The sequence below is a fragment of the Passer domesticus genome, chromosome 9 (assembly GCF_036417665.1).
Source record: "Passer domesticus isolate bPasDom1 chromosome 9, bPasDom1.hap1, whole genome shotgun sequence".
Taxonomy (NCBI): Eukaryota; Metazoa; Chordata; class Aves; order Passeriformes; family Passeridae; genus Passer; species Passer domesticus.
Genome location: NC_087482.1, coordinates 33248570 through 33260721, shown reverse-complemented (window position 1 = coordinate 33260721; position 12152 = coordinate 33248570). Strand labels below are relative to the sequence as shown.

General features: G+C 37.0%; 1 protein-coding gene across 10 annotated transcripts in view; it reads right to left on the bottom strand.

Moving 5' to 3' along the window:
• Positions 1–12152, bottom strand: part of CACNA2D3 (calcium voltage-gated channel auxiliary subunit alpha2delta 3) — a 474873-nt gene that overhangs the window by 132176 nt on the left and 330545 nt on the right. For all 10 annotated transcript variants that reach the window (XR_010368516.1, XM_064432564.1, XM_064432563.1 and 7 more), the window contains 2 exons: positions 10617–10695; positions 5569–5702 (listed from right to left, as the gene is read on the bottom strand). Coding sequence is in view for 9 of the 10 variants with exons in the window: in XM_064432564.1 (XP_064288634.1) it covers positions 5569–5702; positions 10617–10695 (213 nt within the window). In the remaining variant the exon portion in view is untranslated. The remainder of the gene's footprint in view (positions 1–5568; positions 5703–10616; positions 10696–12152) is intronic.

Here is a 12152-nt window from a genome sequence, read left to right as displayed (position 1 = left end):
TTATAGACATGGTAAACATATCCACTTATTATAATAGAACAATTAACTTGTACCACCAAAAATATTTGAAGATATCTCTGGGAATAGAAGCTAGTGGAAATGGGGTACTATTTATTTTTGTTACTTCATAAAAACTCTTCTGTGCATTGACCACAAAGAAAATTGTGTGAATGGGAGAAGTTCTAAACAGCATTTTAATACCTCACCAGAAAGTCCTGGATAGAAAAATATGCCTAGTGTAACAGCTTTCAATTTCTCTTATACAATTCTCAATAATAATAATACATAATAATACTAATATATCATCATAATAAATAATAATAATACAATACTCTTATTCAATTTCTCTTATATTCAATTTCTCTTAACAGCTTTTGTTTTCTCTTAACTCTGTCCATATATATAAATATGTGTATATATATATATATATATATATAGTGCCTCTCTGGAACTGGTTCATAATCCTCCTCTGTCAGAAGAACTGTATCCTAGAATTTAAATTTTCATGCAAAAAACATCTGGATTCTGATGTGAATTGAGTTGAGAGGCATGAGCTTCCATAATTGCTGCTGTATTTCTGCAAAGAACTTGGATCAGAGTAAAAAGTATGCTTACATAGCACTTGATTTTTTAAAGGATGAATAAATTGAATTTATTTTACCGCGTATGTAATAATGTAATTGTAACACCCATCATAAGTATTTTAGAAATGGCTATTAAAGGCTTTACTTCAGTGGAGCTATCTCAATTTAGTGCCCCATAGGGTTCTTGGTCGCCTTCCTAGGACAGCATCAGTCTCTTGATCAGGAAATACTTTCAAATACCTCCTTCAAAATACTTTCAAATTACCTCCTTAAAAAAAAGGAAGACGTGAGGAAAATATATTTATATTTACAAATACACATATATACAACAGCAACTGGAGAAATGAACTAGAATTGTAATAGAATCTATGTCTGTGATAATGTGGGGATAATGCAAATGAAGAATCAACACATGGTACTGTGACACAAAAGGAAATTACAAAGAGCAAAAGCATCCACCATTCATATTATGATGAACCATGACCTGTAATAACTCAAAACGTTACTGCTTTAAATGAACTCTTAAATTCTGGAGCATCAGACATTCATCTCAAAATATTCAGTGAAACAATAACTTGTTCTTTTTAAGCAAAGAACTCTTCTGATTGGAAACTGAACAGAGTGGCAATGTTTGCCTGAATCTGCTCCCAGCTGGAGACCAACAGCCTGAAGATGAGCTCAGTGGTACATTAGTTCCAGAGGATTTATTCAGGTACACTTATGAGGAACAAATTCCACCAGGAAGAGTAACAAAGGTCCAAATAGGTCCTTTGTTGATGACCTCTATGTATTTCTGCACTTGAATATTTTGATGCCCAGCCCATATTCCTTTTCCTTTCAAAATATTCACTTTCATTGACTGGTGCATTCTTAAAAGTCATTGACTACTTTAAAACTGTTTCCTCACTGAAATACTATGATAGTTTTAAAATTCCTTTCTGCTTACATTTGAAAGCTATCATTCAGAATTCTCCTCTTTTTTAAGCATTAAGTTATTTTATTTTCTGAACCATTTCATACTTATGGGCCTTAGCAATGCTGAAGGACAGATATCAGATCCAACTGTGTCCTGTTTTTAAGCAGAAAATTTGAGTTGAGACTTTTCTGTAGGATTGATGCCCAGACCTCACTGTCTGGGGCGCACATATCCCATCTGCAACCTTTGGAGCCATTTCCTACAGCATCTCTGGGCTGTACAGCTGAACAGCAACAGGCAGCAAGACAATTTCTTCTCCTATTAACTCCACAATTAATAATCTTCCACCTGACCCCTCACTCTGTCTTTGGCACAGCCCAAAGACCCTTACAGAATTCCATAGATCCAACAGAGCTCATCCACTTGTGCGGTGTGTCAAACTCGCTGAGCGGAGAAGTACAAAAAGAGAACAAGACCAAGGAAAGGTGTGGAATTAGGAATCAGAGGACTCAATCAGAAGACAGGAGGCTGGCTGGTACATATCACAGAATTCAATTCCAACATTTTAGCCCAAAGGTATTGGCAGTACTTCAGCTGCCAGGCTATTGCAAGACTAGCATTCCCAACTATTCTGAAGATGACTTTGGAATTAGCCCAAGATAATCCTCTAAAGACTGTTTCCCAGGTGACTACCAACACCAATACAGCCAGTTCAGCTCCCCACAGACCTAAATTCAATTTTTTTCAGAAACCTATTGTTTCTCCAAGAGCCAGTAACACTTGTTAAAATTGTACCACTCCTATGTCAAAACTCCTGGTTTTCAAAGAAATGAGGATTTACACAGTGATAATCATATTTCCAACATGAAATCCTGGGTTTAAAGGAAACAAACACAACTAATTTTCTGATGAAGGGTAACTAAAAAATGACTGGAGAAGCTCTCTGGTTAACTCTTCAGAAAGACAGGAAACACTGGGGAAAGAAAAAAGTCCAGGGACAGGAAAAAGGGACAGGAAAAAGGAGTCACCAGTGAGGCCTTGTCTCAGTTGCTTTACATCAACCAGCAATCCTGACAGTGCCAAAGGACACAGCCCTGACACACAAAGGTTGTTCCATGTCATGCTTTCTGCATATGACACCTTGCCAGAAATTTCCACTTCTATAAAGGTCATATTTTTTCCAATAGTATGTGAAGCTCCTCAGGAATGCCAAAGCCATGTTGAAGAGGCAGCTGTATGAACATTTTGCAGACATCCTCTTACAGGAAAGGTGAACAGACACAGGAATTAGATGCTTTGTTTCAGTAGCAAAACTCTTCTGGGAATATTCCTAAATTCAAACAAGTGGTATCAAACACTTGAATGAACTAACTTCAGGCTTTCACAGATGCCTTTGTCCTGCACAAATACTGGATGAGAACAGTCTGGGGTGACAGGGGAAGTATTTTCTACACTAAGATTATTACTGTCCAGCTTCTTTCTGTCTGGATCCTTGAATGTTACAGCCTAATGTTGCTTGCCCAGAAACAGCACAGCTGGCCAGTCAGCTCTGCTGTTTGGGGGAAGTGTGTTCCATGCTGTTAGGGCACAGTGACACTGAGTGCAACCATGCAAATGTAGCCCTGGGAATCTAACCCTGGCTGTTCACGCACTGCTGGGTGATAAGAACATTTAAGCTGTCTGGAAATACACTAATATTTTTAACTGGGAAAGGTCCAAGCAGCAGCCACACAAACTCTCTGTGAAAATCAACAAGTTATGGGATGGAGAGGATTATTTTAACAGCACTTCCAATGTCAAAGCCGTAGAGATGGTCAGGGAATTTGTCTCTGAAAACAGCACTCAGGTAGCTTTAGCTGAGGCAGAAGCAAACCTGGTTTGGTAAAATGTTCTCTTCATTCCTATTTTCAAGTTTCAGATTGTATATTTTGTATTATATACCCTAATTTATCCTGTTACTTTGTCTGTTTGGTTTGGGGGTTTGGTTGGGTTTTTTGTATTTTTTGTGGGAAGAATGGGATGAAAAAGGTAGTTTGCAAGTAAGCAGATAATGTTATTTTATTTTTCAATCTTTTCTTATAGAATCCAACACATTAAGGTCCTGAATGGAGCTTTCATGCACTTAAAAAATATGTGTGCATGTATGCACGAGTGCAGGCATGTATATTTATATATGTGAGTGTGTTCACAGTGATATCAATCAGTTTAGTCACGAGAGCAGGAAAACAAGAGGAGATAAAGAGAAGAACCTGGAAATGTTTTGACTGCATCAAAAGAGATTTTGTTTGGATTTAAGCAGTTCTATTCTTCAAGATTGTAACAGTTCCATTGTCTTTGATTTTCTGGTTTTCTCAAGATTCCCTCTCTACACTCCCTCTAGTGTTCTTAAATTCACTTGCTTTTACTCACCTCTGCTCTATTCACTTAGCATTTCACACAACATTAAGTTGTTAATTTCCCTTAGCTTTTCCATAACCTACAGGAGAATCCCTGAAAGTTAGACTAATTTTTGAGTATTTTTCTCCCTGCAAATACAGATTAACAGGCAAAAGCAAAAGTGTCAAATTAATTCTGAGACAGCAATTTGTGCTTTTTTGGTAGGTAGAGATTTGGTACTGAGAAAGAAGGAAGATTTTGTTTACAATACTTTTAATGAATGATTCATAGGCAAAGAAAAAGAGTTGCACCAGGACACCACTTACCTGAGTATCTTCCTGCTACTCTCGCTAGCAAACACACAAACTCCCTTCAACATTCACACACTGATTACTCCAAGCATTAAAAAAAAATAAGTGAATGAGAACAAGATTCTCCTGGTCATCTCCCCATTTCGTGGGATGCCCTGAAGGCACAGTAATAAAACATATTTTCTGTTCATCTCCTCTTGTGGTTCAATAAAACAAAGACAGCAAAGGGGAGACTGGATTAATACATTATTTTTAAAAAGGCAACAGAGATAAGCTAATTCCTTCTAAAGCAATTAAATTTTGTTTCTCCTTTATAACTTCAGTTTAAACACTTATTTTTCATTACCCATGGTCACAAATGAAGACTAGAAAAGGCCTAAACAATTAAAAAATTAAAATAAAAAATGAAATGAAAACTCTATTCCCAGGGTGGTTTTATATAGGTTTAAGACTGAACCATCTAGAAGCAACACAGACCCAAAACAAACAAAACCCACCAAACATCAGAGTGAAGCTGGTGGGATCCTCCCATCTTACCCATCAAGTGAAAATTTAAAACAGGAAGAAAGAAACATCTGTGTTACGAGTAATTTGTGATCTTCTATCCATTACATTGTATATTTGGCATCTCCTGAACTAAATGGCACAGTTGTACAGACTCTTGTTCTATGTATAATACACTAACCAAAATATTTTAATTGGAACAAAGGAAATATAATAAGCAAAAGAAAATAGATAAAACTCCATATCAGACCAATCCATGAATATGAACAACTTTTACCTGCAAATCTGATGATTTACCACACATGCTACAGAAGTACCACAAGAGCTCAGTCACTGCATAATAGGGAGTTGTGCTTCAATTCTAATATTTCACAGGGATGTCAAGTTAAAATTAGATAATTATGACAATTATTTTAACATACCACCCATTCAATGCACTTCAAAAGGCAGAATCTTCTCAATATTCTTCCCCAAGATATCACAGTTGGATACTGAGTCACCTTTCTGCACTAAAACTATTGATTCTTTTCAGTGTGTATCTTTATACCCACATATTCATTGACATGTTCTAAAACATGTAAAAAAAATGTTTACTCAATATAATCAATATCTGTTCAATGCCCATTTTTGATTAATACAAGAAATGTAGGTTTGGAAATCATAAACGTCAAAATTATTCCCCGAGTTATGTTTGTTTCAGTATTTTCTATGCAATTACAATGGATAAATATCTGCTAAAGTTCAATAATATTAAATTATTTTCTTTTAGCTTGAAGATATCAGGTCCCAATTCTTACACTGCACAATCCAGCAACAGAAAGCAGATTCATAATGAGTGTTTCTACCACAATATTTTTGATTTATCAAGCAGACTTACAGTGCTGTCAATGTATGCCTCAGTCCACACGACATCATGCTCCTGGTCAATGACCTTTGGTCGGCTGAGAACATGCAGATATTCCATAACGTTCTCCTGCACGTCAGCCAGGGTAGAGATCTGAGTAAAAAACCCTGTGAAAACGCACAATTCCAAGTGAGAAACCAGAGAGAACAAATAAAAGAAGTGTTCAAGAAGAAGTAGGATGTGATTTATGTCTGTCATGTTTTTTGCTTATTTCCAAAGAGAAGATACAAAAGAGGAATATTTCATCAGCCCAGCCTCAAAAAGTAATAACTGGTGAAAACAGATGCCTGTGAAGCCTTTGGCCAGCCCTCAAGGCCAGGGTTTCCTACACTGCCATGAACCACTACACTGTATGTACTAAACTTTTATTTCAAGACCATACTTTTTTGTTTAATGGTTTGGGCTTTTTTTCTTTTAATGCTCTCTGCTTTACAATTTAGAACTGGCATCATCTTTGCCCAATTATATCTCGCCCACTTTTTCCTGTTTCAAGAACCACGATGGAGCAGAACTACAGTAGCAGAATGATCATTGCATGTGCTCTGAAACATTCATCCCTACTCTGTGACTGAAATTCAAAAAGTAACATGTGATTTACAGGTATGGCAGGTCACAGAAAATGCAGGCTACAACTAGGATAGTGTGGTTAGGTGATCACAGCCTTGTTAATGCTTTAAAGCATCCCTTCCAACCTGACAGCATTGAGAAACAGCAGAGCCTCAGCTATTTGAGCTGTCACCACTCCCTTTTCAGTGCTTAGATGTCAAGTATCTTTACACATCACAACCTTGGCATCTGGAGCCCACATCATGCAATAGTGATGAAGGACTGACAAATTTCAAGGCTAAAATTTCATCAGACCTTATTTAAATGCATCACTTGCCTTCATTTACTTGCTGTTAATGAGAAAAGACCAACATGAAAGAGGCCTCCCTACAATTTTAATCATTTGACAAGATCACAGCTTCTGTGGAGCTGCAATATTAAGCTTTATTAAGCTCAGCAGAGAGCATGGCAGCTGCAAAGAACTTCTGAGCTGTGTTTTTGTAGATGGGGGCAATTTTGGCAAGACAGTAAAGATGGTCTGTCTGAATCTAGAACTTTCTGAATCAATACTCCGGCCCATAATTCAAATGCTACAAAATGGATGTTTCTGCATGAATTTTATCTGTGTGTGAATTAAGGCACAGTGAAAGAATAGACTTTTTAGTAGAGATCTATAAAATGAAACAAGTTGTAGCAGTATCCTAATGGATATCTTCAACTTGATAATAAAGGCATTGTTTGTGGGTTTTTAAGCTAATTTGATTATCGTATGATCTCAAATATTCCTAGTATCTCATTCTTACCCTTATGTCATTATACCCATAGTATAGTACTAATACTGCTAAAATATTCAATATTCTTTCTAAGGAATTTTTTTTCATTAAGTCCAGTATTGTGTGAGGGTGTTAAATGACTACTACACATAATATTAAGGTTTAGTTCTTGCTTCGGAACAGGGCTATTTTTTGTCTTAAGGTTCTAAGAGCTTTATCAGCCACAGAGTAAAACAACTGTCATAAGTTTAATTAGGAAACCTGTACTTGAGAAAGCAGAACCCTCTGTTTATGGTTAAAAAAATCCCCCAAAAAATCTTTTGGTATTTCTCTTTGCAGTATTCCTGAGAATGTTAAAAAGAAATCTCCAGGCAGTATGGTACAGACAAAGGCTTAATTCCTTGTTGCAGCATTGCAAATCATATGTCCAAACTGCACAATAGAGAAAACAGGTTTTAGCCCAATTTCCTAAGACTAAAAGAGACAGCAAGTTGGGATTAATTCTGTATAAACTTAGTAAAGAAATAAACATTTCAAAGACAAGTGAAAATATTTGTTGATTTTCTCCTAATGGGAAACCCCTACCAAAAGTCACTATATTACACAGCTAGGACAGCATAAGATAACATGCTTTTCGTTATTTTTTAATTAACATTTAGGTTTTTTGACAATTTATTGGTTTCTAGCTATACGTAACACACTAGAATTACCTTCCTACACTGCTAAGTTTACATCTCTTATCTAGAGATCAGAGATACCCCATGGAATTAAAACTCTTACTGTTCCTACAGCCAGGTTTAACCAGCAGATCAAGACTTGAGGCCATGGCAGCAAGAGCAGCAAACCCCTGCTCCAGTTTTTGCATTCCAACACCTGCTCCTCAGTTCCCTGGTGTGTGAATTATGCCAACTCAGAGCCCCCTCACCGTCAGCACTACCTTTTTTTTTTTTTCCTCCCCAGCAGGAAAAAACTCGTGAAGGAAATGGGTAAGATTTGGTAATGACAAGCATGAGAGATGTATAATAATGTGGTAAAAGACAGACACTTAGGCTCTGCATGTGGGCTGCTTTTCCCCATTACACAGTCCCTGCATGTTTGGCTTGTTTTTCTCTAAAATGTCCACCATTAGACTGATAACTTTTCAAAATGCCTCCAGCTGATTTTTACATGGAGTGCAGTTCGTTTCCTGGGCACTGTGCAAAAGAGATGCAATAATCTTGTAACTAATACAACAGCAGACTTAAAAAATCCTCTGGGTGAGGACTAAGGAGAGAATTCATTGTTTCGTGCAGCTGTAAAAGCCCCATGGAGGTTCCCCCTTTCCCCCCAGGAGGCCCTGGAGCAGGTGAACAGGCTCGGTGAGTGGCTGCCACCCCAGAGCCAGGCAGGAGGGGCTGGGGTCATGCTCATAATGGGATGTCACAGGGGCTTCCTGCACAGAGCTCTCCTCTGCTGATGCAATGGTCTATAAACTGCTCCAGCTGGGGCACAACCTGCCTCGGGGCTCATCTGTCCTCTGCCTGAGCTGGAGCCACCCTCAGCTCCCTGAGATGTGAAGCATTTTTCTCCACATTGCTCTCCTCTGCTCCTTTGCACTGCTGAATCCAATCCTTTGTCTATTTTATAATATGCCAAGCACAGTGGTGACCCGGGACAAAATGTTAAAAAAACCAAATAAGTAAAACAGAGGCTGTCAAATTGCTACTGCAATACTGAATTTTACTGAAAAAATATAAAATAATCCAAGCTGTTTGGTTAGCAAATAATGCATTAACTCTCAAGCTTTATTTCTACAGCTTTCTGCTGGAAGTGATGCTGAGGGAAAGGCAGTGCCAATCATTTCTGAGTTCTAGATGTTACTGCTAATATCTGGCACATGCACACTCAGCACTAGGAAATTTCCACCTTTGTTCACTTCAGAATCTTAGTAAATCCTGTTTTCCTTAATATGCACTTGCTTATGATACAGAAGAGTAAATCACTGCAAATTCCACAAACGGTTCTAGAGGGATTTTGGGGATCTTGAATGTTTTAATGTATTTAAAATGGTTTGGTGTTTTGCTTCATTAAGCAAGCTCCCTCTAGATACGCCCTACTTAAACAGAAAAATGTAACAGAAAAACATGCTTGGGGTTTTTCAAGGTTTCACAATCAGAATTTAGAAGCTAGAGAAGTTTTGCAAGGTGGTGCGAATTTCCCCTGTGACCCATTTTGAGGGAAAGGGCTGCTGAGCACAGTCCAGTCAGCTGGAAACCCTGCAAACAGCCTTCATCTATGCTGTGCTTCCAAGGGGAAAATCACTGCAAGGAAAATTGATTTTAGGGTCATTCACCCTCAGTGACAACAACAAATTTTGGCCCACCCACACAAGGAGTAAACTGCAGTCCTCCTATTCAGCCAGTCTTTAGACCAGCTTTACTACACTCCTCATCTGTTGTGCTGTAATCCCTCATTTCACTGAAATAAAGTGGACAAGCTGTAAGTGAAAACCGCAAGGAAAAATCTAAGCCTGAACTGTCTGACCATGACGTGCTGTTTCCAATTGTGATTTTCAAAGACAAAAAAATATTTAATTAATGATTAGAGGTAGAAGATTTTTTACATTATTAAGCTATCAGAGAGCAGGTATTGTAACTATTAAACTGAGAGGGAAATAAATTTATAGGCGTAACAGTCATTAAGCTGTTTAGTTGATTCATATGAGTAAGACTCTGACTCAAAGCAACATGGCTCTGAAAAGAACAAAGTAGTCCTGAAGAATGACAAAGGTGACCACTTTTCCCCTGTGGGAATAAGGAAGACGTGGACCAGATGATCTGCTAAGGCTGCCTCCATTGCCTGGTCCTAATTTCTGAGTTGCTGTACTTAGATCTTTATGAATTTGCAGTGCTGGGCTAAAAAGTTAAAAGATTTTGTTGATTAAATTGTCTTCAAAAAAGATGCTTCAAAGGATTCTTATACTATTATTTAAACTAAATTATGGTGTAATATTAGCTGATTAAGACAAGACTTCAAACTGAGTAATTTCCATCAGCTGGACATAACAGTAGTTAGAGAAATAATGACTAAATGGATAGCACCTGATGCAATTCATCATAATGTAATGTGGCACAATGGAAAAAAGAACTTTTTTTTTTTTTTCCAAGGGGAAAGAAAAAGGAAAACGTGAAGATTAATTGGGGTTTGGGGCTGTTTTTTGCCTGAGTCATTCCTACTTATACTAGTCAATCCTTTTACTGCAGCATCTCAGCATTTTGAATGTTTAAAGCTCTTTTCCTTAAAGGATATAAACCAGTTTTTTCAATTACACTGTCAGTTCCTCAAGGGAAAGGATGTCTGGTGTTTTACAATCCTGCCTAACTCAGCAGGATTGTACCCAATGTTCTCAGAAACCAAACTCACTCTGAGTAACAACAGATAGAAGAGAACAAATGCTTTGAAATTAGTTTGTTCTCTGAACAAAAATTTAGGACCACATAATTTAAAAGCTTCATACCTATTTTAAGGAAGAAAATTTTGAATTGGGGGTTTTTGCTCTTTAAATTGTGTGTTAGAAGATAATTAAGTATTTTCATTTTCCGGGAAAAAGAAAACAACCCATCCTCTTCGATTAGTGCCATGTCTGTAGAAGGGTCAGATGTGCAGGAGGGCTCAGCTCAGGGGTTTTGAAAACAAGGATTTCACAGAAGAAGGTTAACCAACCTTTGTTAGCGCAGGCCATCCACTTCAGGTTATCAGCAAATGCAGCTTCTCTTCCAATCAGATAGGTAAAAATACGGACCTGAAAGTAAAATGCAAAAGATATATCAGTTAATACTGCATTTAAAACATATCTAGTGGAACTTCAGATACAGGTGTGTAATTCACAGGAAAAACCCTTTCTAAGAAAGTATTAATGGTTAAGCAGTATAGTCGCTTAAAAATATATTTCTGCCATTAATGTCTTCCTGACAAAATTGGTTTTTGTTGTGTGTAATACAATGGTTGATCTTTTTGAATGTGTTTAATATCTGACCTTTAACTACAGTTATGCTTAACGTGTAATTAAGAATAAACTAAAACCACTGGAGTACAAAATGGTATGTTTCAGACAAATCTGTTCTGCACTTATGAAGCCAGAAAATTTTTATTATGTAGAAGAGGCATTTAACTAGCAAATACTTCTGTGGATAAATAATCTGCAACACCAGGCAAGAAAATTCCCCTGTTTTCAAGGTTCATATGACACAATATCGTTGTCACCACAGAGACAGGTAGTCAGAGGTTGCACTTTAATATAATTTGATTCATTTGGAAACTTAAAAAAACTTCTAATTTTTCCCATTAGCATTTTTACTCATTCACAAATGATAACATTTGTAGAATAAACCAACTTTATACTAAGTTCCCATAGGTTTTTATTCCCCCACAGAACTAGTAATAAAATACTCTGAAAGTCTCCGTCTTTACTATCAGTTGTGACACCCTATTTTCTCACTGCCCTGTTATCCATTTTCTTAATGGCCACATCCTGTTTCTAGGCATACCCAGTGCTTTGTGTTATCATCATGCCTAGAGACGAGATTCCAATCACAAAACTTTCCCCAGTCTCTCAAACATAAAATATGCACAGAACTGAATTGTGATTTATGTGGTTTAAAAAGTCCACACACTGATGGTGTAGTGTTGCAAGTTTGAGTTCAACAGTCTGCATAATCCAACTCTAAGACTCTAAAGAACACAACATTAAACAAAAGAATGGTGCTTTTATACTTTGCTGATTACTATGAAAGCATTAATAAAGAAATTCTTTGTTCTGCAAAGACACATGAAAGTGCACAGTGAGATTTATAGTCTCAAAATACAGCATAAATCACTGTCATGTTTTATCTTCCTGCAAATGATGCTTGAAAATAGCCTATGATGAGACTGAATACTCAGAGAAATTTATACTTAATGATCTGCTTTAATCTAAAGAGAATCAAACTAGACTGTGTTCCTAATAAAAGGAGACCAGCCTTATCTAAACAGATGAGCAGTAAGCATGATAACAGGCAGAGGCAGCAAAATAACCTACAAAAAATAAAATTTCAACAAACTGGTGACATGGATTATCATGAGGAATGGGCTGTCTCTGGGATACTGTTGCAAGGATTTTAATGATTTTTTGCTGAGTATATTTTCTATATCTAGTTTACTTAGTTTTGCTAGAAAATATTTTAAGCATGATAAAAATCTGCTAATTGCAATTACTTGAAA